Raw genomic sequence first — 20781 nt, 5'->3', positions numbered from 1 at the left:
CGCACACTCACACACACGGGCAGGCGCACACTCACACACACGGGCAGGCGCACACTCACACACACGGGCAGGCGCACACTCACACACACGGGCAGGCGCACACTCACACACACGGGCAGGCGCACACTCACACACACGGGCAGGCGCACACACACACACACGGGCAGGCGCACACACACACACACGGGCAGGCGCACACACACACACACGGGCAGGCGCACACACACACACACGGGCAGGCGCACACACACACACACGGGCAGGCGCACACACACACACACGGGCAGGCGCACACACACACACACGGGCAGGCGCACACACACACACACACGGGCAGGCGCACACACACACACACGGGCAGGCGCACACTCACAAACACACTCGCAGACGCGCACACGCACACACACACGGGCAGACGCGCACACGCACACACACACGGGCAGACGCGCACACACACACACACGGGCAGGCGCACACACACACACACACACGGGCAGGCGCACACTCACACACACACACACACACACGGGCAGGCGCACACTCACACACACACGGGCAGACACACACTCACACACACGGGCAGACACACACTCACGGGCAGGCGCACACACACACACACACGGGCAGACGCGCACTCACACACACACGGGCAGGCACACACACACACAGGGGCAGGCGCACACACACACACACTCGGGCAGACGCGCGCACACACACACACACGGGCAGACGCGCACACACACACACACGGGCAGGCGCACACTCACACACACGCGGGCAGGCGCGCACACACACACGGGCAGGCGCGCACACACACACACGGGCAGGCGCACACACACACACGGGCAGGCGCGCAGACACACACTCACGGGCAGGCGCACACTCACACACACGGGCAGACGCGCACACACACACACACGGGCAGACGCGCACACACACACACGGGCAGGCGCACACACACACACGGGCAGGCGCACACACACACACGGGCAGGCGCACACACACACACGGGCAGGCGCACACACACACACGGGCAGGCGCACACACACACACGGGCAGGCGCACACACACACACGGGCAGGCGCACACACACACACACGGGCAGGCGCACACACACACACGGGCAGGCGCGCACACACACCCGGGCAGGCGCACACACACACACGGGCAGGCGCACACACACACACACACACACGGGCAGGCGCGCACACACACACACACACACACACACACGGGCAGGCGCACACACACACACACACACACACACACACGGGCAGGCGCACACACACACACACACGGGCAGGCGCACACACACACACACACACGGGCAGGCGCACACACACACACACACACGGGCAGGCGCACACACACACACACACACGGGCAGGCGCACACACACACACGGGCAGACGCACACACACACACGGGCAGACGCACACACACACACGGGTAGACGCACACACACACACGGGCAGACGCACACTCACGGGCAGACGCGCACTCACACACACACGGGCAGACGCGCACTCACACACACGGGCAGACACGCACACACACACGGGCAGACGCGCGCACACACACACACACGGGCAGGCGCACACACACACACACGGGCAGGCGCACACACACACACACGGGCAGGCGCACACACACACACACGGGCAGGCGCACACACACACACACGGGCAGGCGCACACACACACACACGGGCAGACGCACACACACACACGGGTAGACGCACACACACACACGGGCAGACGCACACTCACGGGCAGACGCACACTCACGGGCAGACGCACACTCACGGGCAGACGCGCACTCACACACACACGGGCAGACGCGCACTCACACACACACGGGCAGACACGCACACACACACGGGCAGACGCGCGCACACACACACACACGGGCAGGCGCACACACACACACACGGGCAGGCGCACACACACACACACACACGGGCAGGCGCACACACACACACACACGGGCTGGCGCACACACACACACACGGGCAGGCGCACACACACACACACACGGGCAGGCGCGCACACACACACACACGGGCAGGCGCGCACACACACACACACGGGCAGGCGCACACTCACACACACGGGCAGACGCGCACACACACACACACGGGCAGACGCGCACACTCACACACACACGGGCAGGCGCGCACACACACACACGGGCAGGCGCACACACACACACACGGGCAGGCGCACACACACACACACGGGCAGGCGCACACACACACACACGGGCAGGCGCACACACACACACGGGCAGGCGCACACACACACACGGGCAGGCGCACACACACACACACGGGCAGGCGCACACACACACACACGGGCAGGCGCACACACACACACACGGGCAGGCGCACACACACACACGGGCAGGCGCACACACACACACGGGCAGGCGCACACACACACACGGGGAGACGCACACACACACACGCGGAGACGCACACACACACCCGGGCAGGCGCACACACACACACTCGCGCGCGCTCACACACACACACGGGCAGGCGCACACACACACACGGGCAGGCGCACACACACACACACGGGTAGACGCACACTCACGGGCAGACGCGCACTCACACACACACGGGCGGGCGCACACACACACACACGGGCAGGCGCACACACACACACACACGGGCAGACGCACACACACACGGGCAGACGCGCGCACACACACACACACGGGCAGACGCGCACACACACACACACGGGCAGGCGCACACACACACACACACACACGGGCAGACGCGCACACACACACGGGCAGACGCGCACACACACACACACACGGGCAGACGCACACACACACACACACACACACACGGGCAGACGCACACACACACGGGCAGACGCACACACACACACACGGGCAGACGCACACAGTAACACACACACACACACACACACACACACACACACACGGGCAGACGCACACAGTAACACACACACACGGACAGACGCACACAGTAACACACACACACGGACAGACGCACACAGTAACACACACACACACACGGACAGACGCACACAGTAACACACACACACACGGACAGACACACACAGTAACACACACACACACGGACAGACGCACACAGTAACACACACACACACGGACAGACGCACACAGTAACACACACACACACGGACAGACGCACACAGTAACACACACACACGGACAGACACACACAGTAACACACACACGGACAGACGCACACAGTAACACACACATACACGGACAGACGCACACAGTAACACACACAAACACACACGGACAGACGCGCACACACACACGGGCAGACGCACACAGTAACACACACACACACACACACACACGGACAGACGCACACAGTAACACACACACACACACACGGACAGACGCACACAGTAACACACACACACACACACACACGGACAGACGCACACAGTAACACACACACACGGACAGACGCACACAGTAACACACACACACACACACACACACACACACGGACAGACGCACACAGTAACACACACACACACACACACTGACAGACGCACACAGTAACACACACACACGGACAGACGCACACAGTAACACACACACACACGGACAGACGCACACAGTAACACACACACACACGGACAGACGCACACAGTAACACACACACACACGGACAGACGCACACAGTAACACACACACACACACGGACAGACGCACACAGTAACACACACACACACACGGACAGACGCACACAGTAACACACACACACACGGACAGACGCACACAGTAACACACACACGGACAGACGCACACAGTAACACACACACGGACAGACGCACACAGTAACACACACACACACGGACAGACGCACACAGTAACACACACACACACACGGACAGACGCACACAGTAACACACACACACACGGACAGACGCACACAGTAACACACACACGGACAGACGCACACAGTAACACACACGGACAGACGCACACAGTAACACACAAACACACGGACAGACGCACACAGTAACACACACACACGGACAGACGCACACAGTAACACACACACACGGACAGACTCACACACTAACACACACACACGGACAGTCGCACACAGTAACACACACACACGGACAGACGCACACAGTAACACACACACACGGACAGACGCACACAGTAACACACACACACACGGACAGACGCACACAGTAACACACACACACGGACAGACGCACACAGTAACACACACACACGGACAGACGCACACAGTAACACACACACACGGACAGACGCACACAGTAACACACACACACGGACAGACGCACACAGTAACACACACACACACGGACAGACGCACACAGTAACACACACACGGACAGACGCACACAGTAACACACACACACGGACAGACGCACACAGTAACACACACACACGGACAGACGCACACAGTAACACACACACGGACAGACGCACACAGTAACACACACACACACGGACAGACGCACACAGTAACACACACACACGGACAGACGCACACAGTAACACACACACACGGACAGACGCACACAGTAACACACACACACGGACAGACGCACACAGTAACACACACACACACGGACAGACGCACACAGTAACACACACACATACAGACGCACACAGTAACACACGCACACATACAGACGCACACAGTAACACACACACACGGACAGACGCACACAGTAACACACACACACATACAGACGCACACAGTAACACACACACACGGACAGACGCACACAGTAACACACACACACGGACAGACGCACACAGTAACACACACACACACGGACAGATGCACACAGTAACACACACACGGACAGACGCACGTCACCATTGACTGGCATGTCATCACAAGTTACCTCTACATCTAGAATGCTGAATTTACCTGAGCACAAACTGGGTTAGACAAAAAAGCATGTGGAAAACATATGGTGCTGAAGTTTGCAGTTTTTTTCTTTAAAAAAAAAAAGGACAAAAAAAAAGAAGCCATTAGTTTTTGCTTGTGTGTGTGTGTGTGTGTGTGTGTGTGTGTGTGTGTGTGTGTGTGTGAGAGAGAGAGAGAGAGAAAGAGAGAGAGAGATTATAAGGCTATAGAACACTGGAGGTTTTGACTGTAGAATCAGTATGGACATTTAAAGGGGATATGAGTAATTACAAAAAGCATCTGTTGGTGAAATCAACAATAACAAAATGTTGGGCAACAACATAGCACTAAATACGAAGAAAATGCGATGTCCTAACTGCAGACATGTGAGCAGCAAGGACACATCTGCCTGTGAGTATCTTCATGGTCAGAACTCACCCTCTTTCTGCTCACTCAGGATGGGGGTCTGAGTCTCCTTGCAGTAAGACACCACCTCTTTGGGTGGGAAGTCCACCTGAACCACCTTCGCTATGCTCAGCTTTGCCGGGCCTCTCCTGGGGGTGGGAATAAACATGGACAGAGAAACAAACAAATAAACAGACAGACAAACCCAAATCAACAAATGAGAAAGCAGCCAGTCATAAATGAGTAAGAGCACAGCGGCAAAGCCAAACATTCACACAACCATCACGGAATGGCACTACTGCCTCACTCGTTCTTTCGGGAAACATCTCTTATGTTTTATCAGCAACACATGGGAATACCGAGAAACACATGTGCTCAAAGAATTATTTGGTCCCTCAACTAAACAAGACTAGAATTAGAAACTAATCAACACACACACACACACACACACACACACACACACACACACACACACACACACACACACACACAAAGTGGCCTGTTCAATACAAGATGAAGTAGGAAATTAATAACCATAAGACCAAACTGTTCACGTTGTACACACTACATAAATTCGTTTTATTAGTAAAAAATGAGCAGAAAGGAGGCAAAGAAGTAAAACGGAGAAAAAGGAGAATGCAGTACCCCAGCTCGGAGTGAAGCAGTAATGTAGAAGGATCAGAGTCCCAGTGGAGAGTCCTGTTAGTATCACAGTGACAGCCCAGTGTTAATAAAAGAGAGAATATTTAAAACAGTTTATTAGCAATGGTTAGAACAACATTTTACAACAATGTGAACAGAGAACACAACATGACATTTATTTAAACAGAACCTACAACATATGATATTAAATACATCAAAAACCCATTATAATGTATTAGCTTTAAGTATAATGCGTCGTGTATGCATCGCAAAACAAAAGCAGAATGTGTGTGAATCATTCCTGACAAGAAGGAAGTTCATTCAGACGGACAGAATCTGAGGCTACGTGTCTACCGGCCAGCTGTGTCAGGGACCCCGGCCATGACTCACAAGTGAGTAGCAGATCTACCCATGAGGGGGGGTTTTAATGTGTGGCAGCGTGTGGCTCAGGAGGATGTACATGAGTCCTTGTGGATGTTCGAGTGTGTATATGTGGTTAGAAAAATGACCTCCATGTGTGTAGGAAGCGGCAGTGTAGCAGAGGGAAATGAGTGGACATGGAGGGCCCCGGGCTGGTAAGTATCCCCTCCAGGGCTGTGTTCAAACACACGCGTGTGTGCGTGTGCATGTGTGTGAGTGAGAGAGAGAGAGAGAAAAGCGGGTTAGAGTTTCAAAACTTCAGTTTAGAGTCCCAAGCTTTAATCAGGGGTTAAAGAGTCCCCCAGGCAACTCACAAGCAATCAGATTGTTACTTCAGCTATTTGTACTCTGACTAAAAATGGCACACACTTCTATTTCCGATCATCACAAATAAACATTACTGCTCTGTAGTACTATTGTCACCCAGAGAAATAGTATACTCTGCTAGAATTACATATGACATGTGAATTGTGATTGGTTTTTGAGTATATAAACAATGGTAATGAAAACCTCTTAAAATAAAGTACAACGCTACAAAAATCTAATTAAGTAAATGCACAAACACTTAGTAGGTAACAATCCGTGAAACTGACTTGAGTAACAGATTAAGTTCTAGACTATACCAGACATGTGAACAAAGACAAATATTTTATCTCTACACCGAAGGTTTTTCTACGTGGCACAATTTCATTTTGAGGCACAAGCAAAAGCAGGCAGTAGCACGGAATGGTGAAGACAAACGTTTTACCTGTTCGAACCTGTACACTAAACCACACACAAAGCCTTTAAACAACATAAACATTTAACAGTGCCTTTGGTGCACAGACAGACTGTCTGTCGCTCATGCAATCCCACAATCATCGACGTCTTCAGCACTATCAATTACAAAAAGAGGGAGAAAGTGAGAAAGAGAGAGGGAGAATGCTGCTGGTGATTTTACCTGGGTCCTGTGGTGCCATCGCCTGAATCCTGGCTACCTGCCTCACTTGGGGTGCCAGCAGATTTGGCCGTGGGAGACAAGGGCCCAGAACCTGTGAGTCAATTCAGACAACCTTTTTTTTATATACACAAACACAGATGTGTTTGTGTATATAAATGTAGCCTGAATGCTAATCATACACCAAAGAAAAGGTTAGATATTTTGGAATAAAATAAGATATTGCTCAATAATATTAGGAGGAACAAACAATACACCAACATAGCAAAAAAAGAGGAGAAAAACACACACACACACACACACACACACACACACACACACACACACACACACACACACACACACAATATACATATAGATTTACAACATAAATATATGTTTATCTTTTTAAACGTTTAAAGAAAAACTCAATGATTTATATGCGAATAGATTTTGTTTGTGTGTAATGAAGCATTCTATTACAGATGTTTGTGAATTTGTTTCCATTTCTGCTTGTATGTGTAACTGAATTGTGAATACATGGTTCATAATAAGAAATGTGTACATAAACCATTAGAACTATTTCCAATATGAGGCAGAACCTAAATCATATAAAGGAGCATTTATTCATGTACTTTAATTCATACAAACTGTTGATATTTTCACACAAAAGGTCAAACAAATAGAACCAGAGTGAAGTGAAGAAATACTAGTTATGAATTATATTAGAAATAAATCAGCTTTGCTGCTTAAAATTCATGAAGTGATATAAAATAATGACATGTAACACTGAGGCTTTACCCAAGTGTGCAGCCTGGAGCACTTCTGCCCCCTGATGTCTGTTGTGTGAAGTTCAGCGAATAATAACTACATAGTTGAACTAATCATCAGAAAAAGAAAAGAGTTTTAATAAGATTATACTTACAGTTTTAAGGCTCCTAACCTCATTTATAGTCTGGAGATTTTTCAATAGTGTCATTTGATCTACCGTCTCTACAACCCCTGCAATGGCTTGTGTTCTGTTTGGGTCACAAACTTTCCCCAAGCAGGAGAATAAAACGTTATCTATTAAATTAACAGTGACAGGATTTGCCAAAGCTTTCCCTTGGCACTTTCTTTTTGTTTTTATTAATATTCTGATTGTGTAGGTTTATGCTTATAGAATGGTTTCCATGGCAATATTTTCAACAATATCTTAATTGGAAATGGAATCTGGGCTTCGCATCCAATCAAGCTAAATAATCGATAAGAGTACAAAGAACGAGGCTCGGGTGACCAACAGATCCAGAGAACTGTGACAATGGCTTTAGAGTACTGATCAAGAATGAAGAGAGGTTAAAGTGTGACTTACCTGTAGTCACATCTGGTGCAATTCCTATGCTCTGAAGCAGGGCTTCAGTCTCTCTCCTCTTCTTCTCCAGATCGGAGTCATCCTGCACCACAACGGGTTCTTTCTGCTCCGCCTGACAGAGGGACACAGAAGAATGCTTATATCTTATGAAAAAAAAAACCTGTTCCAGTCTCCAAAAGACTTGTGACTCACATGGAGGTTCACTTTGCAACAGGGAAACAATGCTAAGCGAATGGGTTTAAAGCTAAGAGCCTGAATGTGTTACAATGTCCTAACCACAGCCCAAACCTCAATCAGCACTGTGTATCTGAGGGAAATTTTGAACATTGTTGTCCATCAAACAATATGTTGCTAAGAAGAAGGTGTAAAGCTGATGGAGCTGACGGAGCTGACACACCGTCCATTTTTATTTTAATTAACATTGTAGTGTCATAATTAGTTGTTTGTTTTTATGTATGATAAAAAAGCTTCATGGTGTAAACATCAGACTTATGTAAATCACATAATAAAAAAAAAAAATGCAGTTTCTTTCCTGGTAGTAACACGGCATGATGTGGAGAAGTTCGATGGAGTAAATAATAAGCATGTAAAGCTGAGTATAAGATTATAAAACAGCAGAAAGTACCAATTTTACACTTAAAGCTAGGGATGCAAATAAAGGTGGCATGTTATCATATCTCGCGATGTGTATTTCGTGAATATAGAAAAATGTACAGCTTTGCATTGTTGTGTTGAGCTTAATCCATGCTCAGGTACTACAATACACAGTATTCATTACACAAATACATTATACACTCGTTTAACCGATCATATAATCCCTAATGTGAACACCCGAACCTAACCGCCAGTAAAAATAAGCTGTGCAGTGTTTACTTTAAGTGCTCAAAGAAAGAGGCAAAATATAATGTTTGTCGAGTGTTAGTTACATAAAGAGATGACAACTAAAGATACTGAGGATATTATTCTTCCACCGTCTCCTGGAAAGATGTTTTCTATAATAGCCAATAATTAGATTTAGTAGTTTGCACTGAGCACCTCAGATCTGTCAAAGAGACGTGAAAGATGATAAACCAAAGAGAAACCTTATGAATCTGTAACGGAATCTATTGCATAGAAAAATAAAGCAAATACACTGGAATGTATTACCCTCTTAACCACAGAGGCCAAACTGAGGTACAGTAGTTAGGCTCAACTCAATAGCTGTATTTTTCTTATTTATTCATTCATCCATCTTCAGTAACCAATTTTTTCAAGTCACAGAGGATCCTCACTACACCACTGTGGCCCAAAATATAGAGCTAGTGGGTGAATATTGTTTAAAACAGCCAAACCTGACACTTCATTTCACTTCACATCATGGCTCATGTCATATACTGAACAGTTTGTATAAAACTTTAACAACCAAAAGGCACTTGCTGTAAAAGCACATGTTTACTCTTAAAGTTAGTCAATGTGCCCCTGATATCAGTATTGTCCTGAGAATAGTACAAATAAAAAAATTTTAAACTAAAACACACACTTCTAACAGAGAGACATTATGACTTACAATAACAAGCACCAATAGGTCATTCAAATCTATTTTTGAATGCGTCACTTCTCCCCCATTTTGTGATTAATTCAAAAGGATTCTGTTTTTCATGCTACACAATATGCAGATTTACTGGCTCTTTGTTAGTAAAGCTAAATGTTATATTATGGCCTTAGTGATATATTTGTGTCTCTTTGTTCACAGTTATTATTTGAAACACCCTGGCCAAAAATATATATACAGTAATACCTCGAGATACGAGTTTAATTCGTTCAATGACCTTGCTCATATCTCAAAACAATTTTCCCCATTTAAATGAATTGAAATCCCATTAATCTGTTCCAGCTCGCAAAATTCCACTCCAGTTGTTTTGTTTGTGTGTTTTGAAAATGAAAAAATGTACAGTATCTGTATTTATAAATGACAAATATTGTATAAAAACATACAGTAATAAAAGAGACTGTTAAAAAAAAAACTATAAACTGGTTTTACTTTACGGAAGATGCGCACGGAGGTTCAGGGTGGAGTAAACAGGTGGAGGAGTTAGGAGGAATTACACTTTCACTTTCGTTCACTTACTCGCTACTGTACACTCTTAATGCTACTTTACACTTAAATGGAACTTAACTAAACTTCACTAAAATTAACAAACTTAACTGAAATTCTGGAGGAGGGAGTTGGGGTTGGAGGAGGGAGTTTAAATCGTAGCAGCAGCGAAGGTCTAGAAAGCGGCTCAATGAATGGGAATTTAAATGGTCGGGTAATATGGATGTCGTAACCGCATTGGTGTGCAACGTGGACAGCTGATTAACAGCTGATGCACACTTGACGACGTGGGCTGCCAGAACTAACGCGATGCTTGATTTCTCTTAACTTAACTGAACCTAATTGCTTGCCTGTTTTCTTTACATTAATTTTGGTTAATTTTCCTTATTGCATTTTTTGCCTTTTTTGTCACTCTTTCCTCACTAACATCTGCCAGTCGTTTTAATAAAAACCTGTCCGGTCGGCATATCGGATGCGGTGTAGTCGCAGTTTGACAGATCCAACGCTCAAAAGCGGATCCGAAAATTACGGCTCCGCAGATGGTCGGTACCTCACGCAGCCCCTTTTGCGACTATCCATAGGAAATGAATGACTTCCGTTTTATCGGCCGTCGTTTGTCGTGTGCAGTGGAAAGGTGGCTTTAACCGAGTGAGACACGAGAAGCTGAGGCAGGGGAAACAGAGCACACGTGGTTGTTGGAGATCTTAGTTTCAGCGGTGGCGGCTCGGATGCTCGTATCTCAAAAATTTGCTCGTATCTCAAAAATTTGCTCGTATCTCAAGGCAAAAAATTTGGTCGAATCACAGCTCGTATCTCAAAAAATTTGTATGTCAAAGCACTCGTATCTTGAGGTATCACTGTATATAAATAAATAAAATCCCATGCTATATAAGCATACATGACCTTAAGGATGACAACTAAAACTGTTAAGTACACTGTTATTTTCTCATTATGCACAATTCATGCTATTATAATTTTGCTTTGATTTCAGTTATTGTACAGAACGTGTGATGTGATCTATTATGGTTCAATTAAAATTTCCACATGAACAAAAGTTGTGCGCTAATAACAGCATATGCTCATACACACATGAAAAAACAATGTGATAGCTATATGTCCCCACCTCTTTTTTCTTGCGTTCTTCCTCTTTTCTTTTCTTTTCTTCCCTTATTTGTGCGAGGCGCTGCTTCTTTCTCTCTAACTCCGCCTTCAGCTCACTCTTATCTGACATGATGCTGTAGAACAGAAAACAAACGTCAATCATTATGTGCACTGAACGCTCAGCAAGCATTTCTGTAACAGGGGGTGAAGATCAAACTGCTCACACAGCTCCTTTTGCACATAGATTACATAACGCATGTATAGAAGGATAATTTCCCATTTGCATGGCCTTCGAAGAGCGATATTTAGGAATAAGTGAACAGATGTGGATCACTATAACAACCGTACATTAAACTTTTATTATCCAAAACCTGATCAGAGACTCTCAATGCACTGACAACAAAATAGAAATAAAATTCTCTACTTACAAGTGGATTATTATTATTATTATTATTATTATTATTATTACTTTTTGCAAATAGCATAAATTGAACAAATGTCCATTTTCATTTCTACACAAAACAGTACAAGCAAATGATACATTTCCTTAAGTAGGAGAAACCTACTGGTGGTGTTACTGTATGTGCTGTTGTGATATTTTAGACAACAACAGCGTGGTTATTCATTTTCTGCAGATCACACTGCAGCTCGTGATTTTATTTGAGATTAAACACAAAGAAAACACTGTTCTTCGGCCACTATGAGGAAAAAAGTTTAGACACAGATTTAAATCTTTTCTATTTACTCAAATGTATAAACGTTAATATTACTACTTACTAATACTAATCGATACAAATAATACTATCGATTAATATCAGCACCACTAATGATAAACCGAATGTAATTAGAAGGTTAGCAGAACAGACTGAACTAAAGTAAATAAATAAATAATGACAGATTGACCTCATATGATCCTGTCATAAAGCTATCGGAGTCTGAAGCTAGATGACTTGCTTAATATTTATACTTAATATTTTCTCATTGATAACCAAAAAACATGTCCAAGGCCCAATTTCTGACTTCTTCCTGCACGTTCTGAGACATTTATATCTTGAGATCACTGTATATTAAACACCATACAGCTCACACACGGCTTTGGGCGGTACCGTGTTAGCAAGGTGACCACTAGAGGTTTGTTTAAGAGCAAAAACACACCTGTATTTATTCGTAGCACAAATTCAGAGTTTTAAGATGTTTTAGAGGTTATTTATGAAATCTAAAACACAGCTTGATAGTGATATCGGGCCCTAACAAACACACCACACCTCATCATCATCAGGCTAACTAGCGGCTGCGTTGCTAATTGTTTAGCTAACGTTAGTTAACAAACCTGTCATTCATACACATCAAACTTATTAACTCAATAACAAAATACAAAACGCCCGGGGGAGGAAAGTGGCGGTGGTGGTGTCAAAGTAAGCGGATTGAAATTGTTAGGATGCGATTAAAACGGACGAAGACTGACCCGCTCTCTGGTCCTCTGGGTTATCTGCAGAAACCGTTGTTTTTGTTGGAACCGTCCAAAGAACAGCTTCCGGATACTAGAAGAGGGATGGAAAACGGATCCCTGGAAGGTTCAAAACTTTATTATGGCAACGCGTTACGATACTGCGCGTGCTTAAATGTACCTTTTTTTTTAAATAATAATAACAACAACAACAACAACAACAACAATAATAATAATAATAATAATAATAATAATAATTCTATTATTATTATTATTATTATTATTATTATAAAATAATATATAAAATGATATGTATAAAATAATATATAGATATAAATTATTATTATTAGTATTGTTATTATTAATAATAATAGTAATAATAATAGTAATATATATATATATATATATATATATATATATATATATATATATATATATATATATATAAGAAGAAGAAGAAGGAAATACAACAACACTACCTCTACAACTAATAATAATACAATACACACAATTAAAAGAAGTAAAAAATAAGAAAACAATTTATTACACAGCACAATGTTTATTGCACAGCAGAGTCTTAGGCGGGTTATAGCATACGTTACAGTGTAATATAACTAATTGCCAAGTCTGTTCATTATAACATAATAGATTTTGTTTCGTTAATTAATTCTATTATTATATTTAAATGTGTTTTTTATTGTAATTAAAATTAAATTTTATTTTCATTAAATTTTATTTTACTGAAGTTGGGGCTTACTTTTAGGATATGTCTGTTTATAGCTGTCTTAGGTTCAGATCATAAGATGTTTTTTTCAAGGACTTTTTAAGTTTTTCTTAGATAATTAAGGGTTATTATACGGTATATTAGGCCTGTATTATACAAACACTTGCTGATATAAAATAATCAGGGTTAGGGTTGTTTATATAAACTTTGAAGAAGATTATAGTACAATAAACGTGTATTTTTATAAGTGTCTCAGACTCAGACGAAGGGTGTCTGAGTTTGAGTTGAGTTTTGTGTGTTCAAGTAGCTCCCCCTGCTGGTGACAGTGAAGACTGTCATAAAAATCATTCGGGGAAAAATGCCTGTTTATTAGTTTATGATTTTGTTTACGTGTTAGCTGCTTTTTATTTTACTTTTCAGAAAAGCATGAGGAAATTTAAACACGAGGAAAATTCATCAAAAAATTCTTTTTTTTAAAAAAGTCTTCAAAAAAAAAGCCATGTTTGAATTGCAGAAATAATAATAAATAATAATTGTTTGGTGCCAAAACTTACTGTGTAAATAAATCGTACTTATCAGTCAACACACCTGGCCAACAAACCTGATTAGGATCCTGATTCTGATTTGTGCACATTTTTAGAACTTAAATATATGCAACACTATTTACTGTTGTGCATTTTATTTTATATCTGTGATGTTTGTTTTCAGGCATTTTATGGGTCTTACTGCGTGATGACGCGCAGCCTGTGACTCTGGGTACTTGGGTACTGAACAGTGCGCCACAATAACACTACAGACGGAGCGTGATACATACTGAGTAGTGCGTTAGTACGCAGTGAGGATTCCTTTCATGCTGTATCATATTTAACAGGATTTCTATGTTGGTTTTTTATTTTTTCCCCAAAACTGTTATGGACATGTCCCTACGTTCCTGGAGATGTACAAGGTGTAATGTTTAGAGAGAAATAAGAGTTTTATAAGATGTTTTGGGAAGGTATCTGAGCTCTGGCGTGGTCATGTGTACTGAAACCTGCTCTAGGCTAGAGGTTTGAAGACTCTTTATATGACATACAGGCAGCTAGAGCTAAAAACAAACAGGTAACCTAGTTAAAGGTTAGTTCTGGTTCAAGCTAACCTGTGCGGATTGACGAGGTACTGTTAGCTGTGAGTATTTTTTTGTGTTGCAGTAAACAGCATGTACAAGCCATAAGATATCTGGTTAAATATCGAATACATTAGTGTTTAGAAAACAAAACAAAAACAAACCTGACACCATGAGGATTTTAAGGACTTTAATGAGCAACGCATCAATCGGGAAGCTTGTTGATCATTACTCCAGGTTTTCTCCTTCACCCCTGTCTATGAAACAGTTCATAGATTTTGGTAAGATGCTTTATAACCACTGACTCTCAAAACATACCTCAAATACTATATACCTTGTCTGTGAGGTTTGTCTTTTCCCTGCACGTCCAGGTTCAGAGAATGCATGTGAGAAGACTTCCTTCATGTTCCTGAGAGAGGAGCTGCCAGTCAGGTTGGCCAATATTATGAAGGAGATCAACCTGCTGCCTGATAACTTACTCAGGACACCTTCAGTGCGCCTGGTGCAGAGCTGGTGAGTGAAAGATCCCTCATAAAGACACACACATGCATTTGTACTGCAAATTCACCTCCATAAGAAGTCACTACCAACACTTCAACGTGCTCAAGCAAATATTTATTAAAATATAGTATGTACTTATTTACAAGCTCAGGTAGACACACTTGCTTTACTCAAGTTTACAAATGATTCTGGCATCATTTTTGCATTGAAAAATACATGAATTATTCATCATCAGAGAGCAAAGAGAAGAGTAAACGATTGGTTAGGAAAAATCCTTAAGATTCCACTTCTTGTTTATCACATGAAAAGGGTTATTCTTCATCATCATTCATCAGTCTTCATTCCACATTCCATAATAGTTGTTTTTCTCTCTTACTTTTTATCAATCAGAAAAGGAGTTTGGAACTGAAAGGATAACTAACAGAGTTGTTGACTGAAAGAGCAGCTCTTGCATATGAACACAGGATTCAATTTAATGCCAATGATGTCAGAAGCATACAGTGATCACTACACTATTTTATTTATTACTGTATTCCAACAGTATAATTTTAACCCCTAAAGACTAATACATTACATTATATCCCAGTGCTATTGATTCTTCTCTTCTCAATAGTCAGGTATTGATTAATTTTCCTGAATAGTGTGACTCCGACAGTAGCTCAGCTGCAAGGATTATATTATTGAGCTTGTTTTTATATGTTACAATTTCTACAATAAGTCCTTTACATGATTTTTACCTAGCCCAGGATCTAACTGTTCATAGTAAAATGTCTGTAGTAAAATATCACACGACCCCAACATTGATAATTTTCCGTAAACAAAATTTCTTGTACAGTGTTTTTTTTTTTTGGCAGGTACATTCAAAGTCTTCTAGATATACTGGAGTTCAAAGAGCAAAATGCAAATAATGGAAAAGTCATTTCTCAGTGAGTATTTAAATTTGTATGCATGTGTGTGTGTGTTTATAACTTCACATGTCTGAACATTTCATTTTGCTTCTAGCTTCACAGATGCAGTGATCAAGATCCTTAGCAGGCATAATGATGTGGTGCCCACAATGGCACAGGGAGTGGTAGAGTATAAGGAGGCACATGGTACTGACCCTGTAACCAGCCAGAACATGCAGTACTTCCTGGACCGCTTTTACATGAGCAGAATATCTATCAGAATGCTCCTCAACCAGCACAGTAAGGACCATCTTTGTCTGTCAGCATTGTCATCTTATTATGTCCCTATTTCACTTTGGCTTTATACACTTTCTTTACACACTTCTACACCTAGAATGATTTTTTTTTTTCTCTTCAGGTTTTGTTTAACCCTTTTTCTGTGATTGTGTGAATTGCAGCGCTGCTATTTGGAGGGAAGGTGCAGGTGAACCCAGCACATCCTAAACAAATAGGCAGCATCGATCCTTTCTGCCATGTCACTGATGTGATCAAAGGTAGGAGCCTCAGAGGATATGACCGCGTGACAATAGGCTAAGTCAGCTGAACGGGAGATTGACTTCGTTCATGCTCTGCTTAGCTGTACTGGTTTTAATAAAATCATCACGCTAATTAAAAAAGGTGCTTTTTTTCCAGATGCTTATGAAAATGCTCGAGACTTATGTGAACGATATTACATGAACTCGCCAGAATTAAAGCTAGATGAATTCAATGGTAAGGCACAAATCCTTTTCACTGTCTGCCGTACAAGAGCTTGACTTGGATAAAGCAAACATTTTCTTTCCAAACTTCTCTGTGCAGGTAAAGAACCCAGCAAGCCCATAACTTTGGTTTATGTGCCGTCTCATTTGTATCACATGGTGTTTGAATTATTCAAGGTACTGTTTGCAGTTTCTGGCTTATTATACAGCAATAAAACACATTCATGTTGAATTTTTAAAAAAAATAATCCCAGGGCAATAACTGGAAGTCCGTGCTGTGTTTTTGAGGTCAGTAGGATCTTCCTCTGTGCCATTTAAATGGTTCTAATATGCCCTGTGACTCCTTCAGAATGCCATGCGAGCCACCATGGAGCTGTATGGTGATGTTATGGAGTACCCTCCAGTTCACGTTAAGATTGTCCTGGGTCAGGAAGATCTCACTGTAAAGGTACACACACAACAGCATCTGACACTGACCTTTACATTGTCACTACATAGTCTTTCATCTCTTAATGACAGTATTATTCTAAAATAATTTTACATGAATGTCTTTTACTCCATTGAAATTTTCCAGTTTGTACTATTACAATCAGGGACTGGAAGTGGATATTTGGGATGTCATGAGTCTAAACAAAATAGTACATATTATTGAAATGACATGGGTAAGGATAGCATTATCCTCTGACTAAATGCCCTTCTTATCCAGTCAATGACCCGTTTTTGGACTGCCTACTTTCTTATGCCATATTCAATGGAATAATGAATGTAAAGGGTGTTTTGTAGGATGTATATGTATAAATCTTTATAATCGAACCCTGATACTTTTCCAGAACACGGATAGTTCCTTAGCTTTTTTTTTTTTTTTACCATTACTTCAATTTTATATTCAGGATGTAAAACGATGTGGAAAGCTTCAGATGTGATTGTCTTTGCGAGACTTTCATTTTTAACATGTTTTATTATATGTGAATAAAATTGTATAAATTCTTTGCTCTTATAGGTCAGTGACCTCGGAGGTGGGGTACCACTCAGGAAGATTGACAGGTTGTTCACATACACATACTCCACTGCCCCGAGGCCTCAAATGGACACATCCCGCGCTGCACCTCTGGTAAGTTTAATCAGTCATTGTCCTGTTGAATAACTGGTAGTATTCTAGTGGTTTCATTTAAGCATTGCATTCAGTCACACAAATCTGCCCTTAGGCTGGTTATGGCTATGGTCTGCCCATCTCCAGACTGTATGCCAGGTACTTCCAGGGGGAACTGCAGCTCTACTCGATGGAGGGCCATGGCACAGATGCTGTTATATACATCAGAGTAAGATAGTATATGTACTTATTAAAATTTAAACATTTAAAAGCAGCAAAAAAAATGTAGCTGTGAACATTTTCTACAAAGTAATGCTTGCATAATAATACTTATGTATGTCAGTAAGTGGGGATTAAAAGTCACTCATTCTTTTTTTTTTAAAGGCACTTTCTACAGAGTCCATTGAAAGGCTTCCAGTGTATAACAAATCAGCATGGAAACATTACAAGACAATGAATGAAGCAGATGACTGGTGTGTGCCAAGCAAAGAGCCCAAAGACATGAGCACCTTCCGCACATTGTAGAGGCTCTGTAACAAATGCACAGCACATAAAACCTGTTGAGATTATATTAGTTGAAATGTACAACGTTTCTATAGAGTATAAATGAAAAATACTTCTAAATGAAATGATTTGATTTTCACTTACATTGATTGTATTGTCACTTTGAGTGCGTTATTACGTATCTAGTGTTAAAAATCTCAGTGGGAGAGCCTGCGATAGTCCAAATGGTTGTTTAGATGATTTACGATTAGATATTGGGTGTTACAGTGATTGACTACTTATGTTTTGCAGCATTCAAATTCTTTACAACTGTTCTTAATAAGCTCATAAGTGTTACAAAATAAATAATACTAACTAACATACATGAGTAGTTGTAGCTTTCACAGTCTATTTCTGACTGATATAATGAGTTTGTAACTAAATACTATGTATGTAACTTTACTGACTGGTAAAAAAAAGCAACACACACCATGTGAAAATAAATTTATTGGTGCAGCTTGTACACTCGTACCAGAGAAATAACTGGATATTGGGCTTTCCTCTTGGTCTGACAAAGTCCTGTATTGAAATAATAAAACGTATTTATTCAGGGTTACAGGGGTTTGGCCAATTGTCCACAACATAAATGAAATCAGGATTAAGACAGGAGATGCAAATAAAATGAAAAACCTTTAGCATTCTCCATTTTTTGTTCAATTTGAAGTCTTTTATAATCACCCCAAACCATGTTTTGATATTAAAACTGATTATCTTTAAGATCTTGAGTAGATGGTCAATGAATATAGAAAGAGTATTACCATAACCAACACAATCGAACAAACTGCAACAACACCTAAATAATTTCACTTTTTGCTGTTTATAAATCGCAAAATGGTCTTACACTATTGAGCTATTCTACTCAGTAGAAAACATGTCCAAAAATTTAATCAATAAGGTTTTTTCTTCTGAAGTTAATAAATGTGTATAAAATATTTCATTTGTACATTTAAAAACCATGTCACCATCTGCCTCTTTAAAAAGACAAATATAGTGCTTTCACTTAAAGGCCTGTACAAAGTTCCAGCAAAGAGGGGAATAGGAGACTAGTTAAAAGAAATAGAAAGAGGTTTTAAAAACATTGTTTGTTCCAAAATTAGTGGCATTTGTATGTGAATATCTTGTTCTCTTTAAAAAATAATAATAATAATAATTAAAAAAGTCAACATTCTTTTGTTGTGCACATAAAGTACAGTAAAATCAGTTTGGTCCGTAGCACAATTCCGTATCACAGATAATTCACAGAATCATGTAGATGGCCCTTGATAGGACTTAGATTTGTCTTAAGAGATGTGTGTTATTAATTATCTAACATTTGGCAAGAGTTAGACATTGAGCATTTTAGGTTTAAGGCATCAGGCGAAGAATCTGCTGTTTTCTAGTATGAACAGTACTACTTATGCATTAGGATCCTACAAGAGACAGACATAATATATACCTGCTCTGGACATTAGTTCCTAGTAATTAATGATGGATTGATTTTACATTGCCGTATTGACTGCAGTGACATGTCTCACCTGCATGTAACGTTAGAATTAAATAGCAAAAATCCGTCAGCTGCCTGCCCGACAAACCAGGGTGTGTCAGTGCTTCAGAAAGGTAGAAATAAACAGGAAGAGAGAGTGAGAAAGAGATTATTGTGGCCTCAACAGATAGAGTCATTGTTGCCTGGCAGTCTCCCGCTTCGTCGAGCCTCTTTGTCACGTTTCTCACGCTGTTTTTCCAGTTTCTCCTGGGCTTTTTTCATGTCCTTCAGCTTCTTCTTAATCATGGCACGGTCATTTTGGCTAGAGACTCCAAGTAGCTGGACCAGAAAGAGATACAGGAAAAAAGGACTAAATTTAGATTTCACATTTCCTTTGTGATGTATTAAGCAAAACGGCATATTTAAATCAATGATTA

General features: G+C 42.2%; 3 protein-coding genes across 8 annotated transcripts in view; 1 reads left to right on the top strand and 2 right to left on the bottom strand.

Annotated features, from left to right (window-relative positions):
* Positions 1-13397, bottom strand: part of dync1i2a (dynein, cytoplasmic 1, intermediate chain 2a) — a 34782-nt gene extending 21385 nt beyond the window's left edge. For 2 of the 3 annotated variants that reach the window (XR_007140865.1, XM_027164435.2), the window contains exons 1-6: positions 13296-13397; positions 11853-11964; positions 8656-8767; positions 7329-7419; positions 5972-6025; positions 5360-5475 (exon numbers count right to left, since the gene is read on the bottom strand). Coding sequence is in view for 2 of the 3 variants with exons in the window: in XM_027164435.2 (XP_027020236.1) it covers positions 5360-5475; positions 5972-6025; positions 7329-7419; positions 8656-8767; positions 11853-11960 (481 nt within the window). In the remaining variant the exon portion in view is untranslated. The remainder of the gene's footprint in view (positions 1-5359; positions 5476-5971; positions 6026-7328; positions 7420-8655; positions 8768-11852; positions 11965-13295) is intronic. The other variant, XM_047815118.1, reaches the window with a different exon arrangement.
* A 1362-nt stretch (positions 13398-14759) lies between these two features.
* On the top strand, positions 14760-19205 carry pdk1 (pyruvate dehydrogenase kinase, isozyme 1). Its single transcript, XM_027164436.2, has 11 exons — positions 14760-15384; positions 15475-15616; positions 16459-16530; positions 16607-16791; positions 16950-17045; positions 17185-17262; positions 17350-17426; positions 17599-17697; positions 18250-18360; positions 18455-18568; positions 18724-19205. Exons 1-11 carry the CDS (start codon positions 15276-15278, stop codon positions 18862-18864), a joined length of 1224 nt encoding a protein of 407 aa, XP_027020237.1. The 5' UTR covers positions 14760-15275; the 3' UTR covers positions 18865-19205.
* Positions 19206-19311: 106 nt separating this feature from the next.
* ppp1r9ala (protein phosphatase 1 regulatory subunit 9A-like A) overlaps positions 19312-20781 on the bottom strand; it is a 32816-nt gene continuing 31346 nt past the window's right edge. For all 4 annotated transcript variants that reach the window (XM_027164431.2, XM_027164430.2, XM_027164432.2 and 1 more), the window contains one exon: positions 19312-20683. In XM_027164431.2, the coding sequence (XP_027020232.2) occupies positions 20525-20683 (159 nt within the window). In that variant the 3' untranslated portion in view covers positions 19312-20524. The remainder of the gene's footprint in view (positions 20684-20781) is intronic.

Source organism: Tachysurus fulvidraco, chromosome 6 (genome assembly GCF_022655615.1).
Source record: "Tachysurus fulvidraco isolate hzauxx_2018 chromosome 6, HZAU_PFXX_2.0, whole genome shotgun sequence".
Lineage (NCBI taxonomy): Eukaryota > Metazoa > Chordata > Actinopteri > Siluriformes > Bagridae > Tachysurus > Tachysurus fulvidraco.
This window is presented reverse-complemented; position numbering and strand designations above follow the sequence as displayed.

Bases quoted from the DNA above. Each gene is read 5' to 3' on its own strand.
- pdk1 (XM_027164436.2), top strand. From the start codon at position 15,276: ATGAGGATTTTAAGGACTTTAATGAGCAACGCATCAATCGGGAAGCTT. The intron at 16,531-16,606 runs GTGAGTATTTAA...TTTTGCTTCTAG, and splicing joins AATGGAAAAGTCATTTCTCA to CTTCACAGATGCAGTGATCA. The intron at 17,263-17,349 runs GTAAGGCACAAA...TTCTCTGTGCAG, and splicing joins AAAGCTAGATGAATTCAATG to GTAAAGAACCCAGCAAGCCC.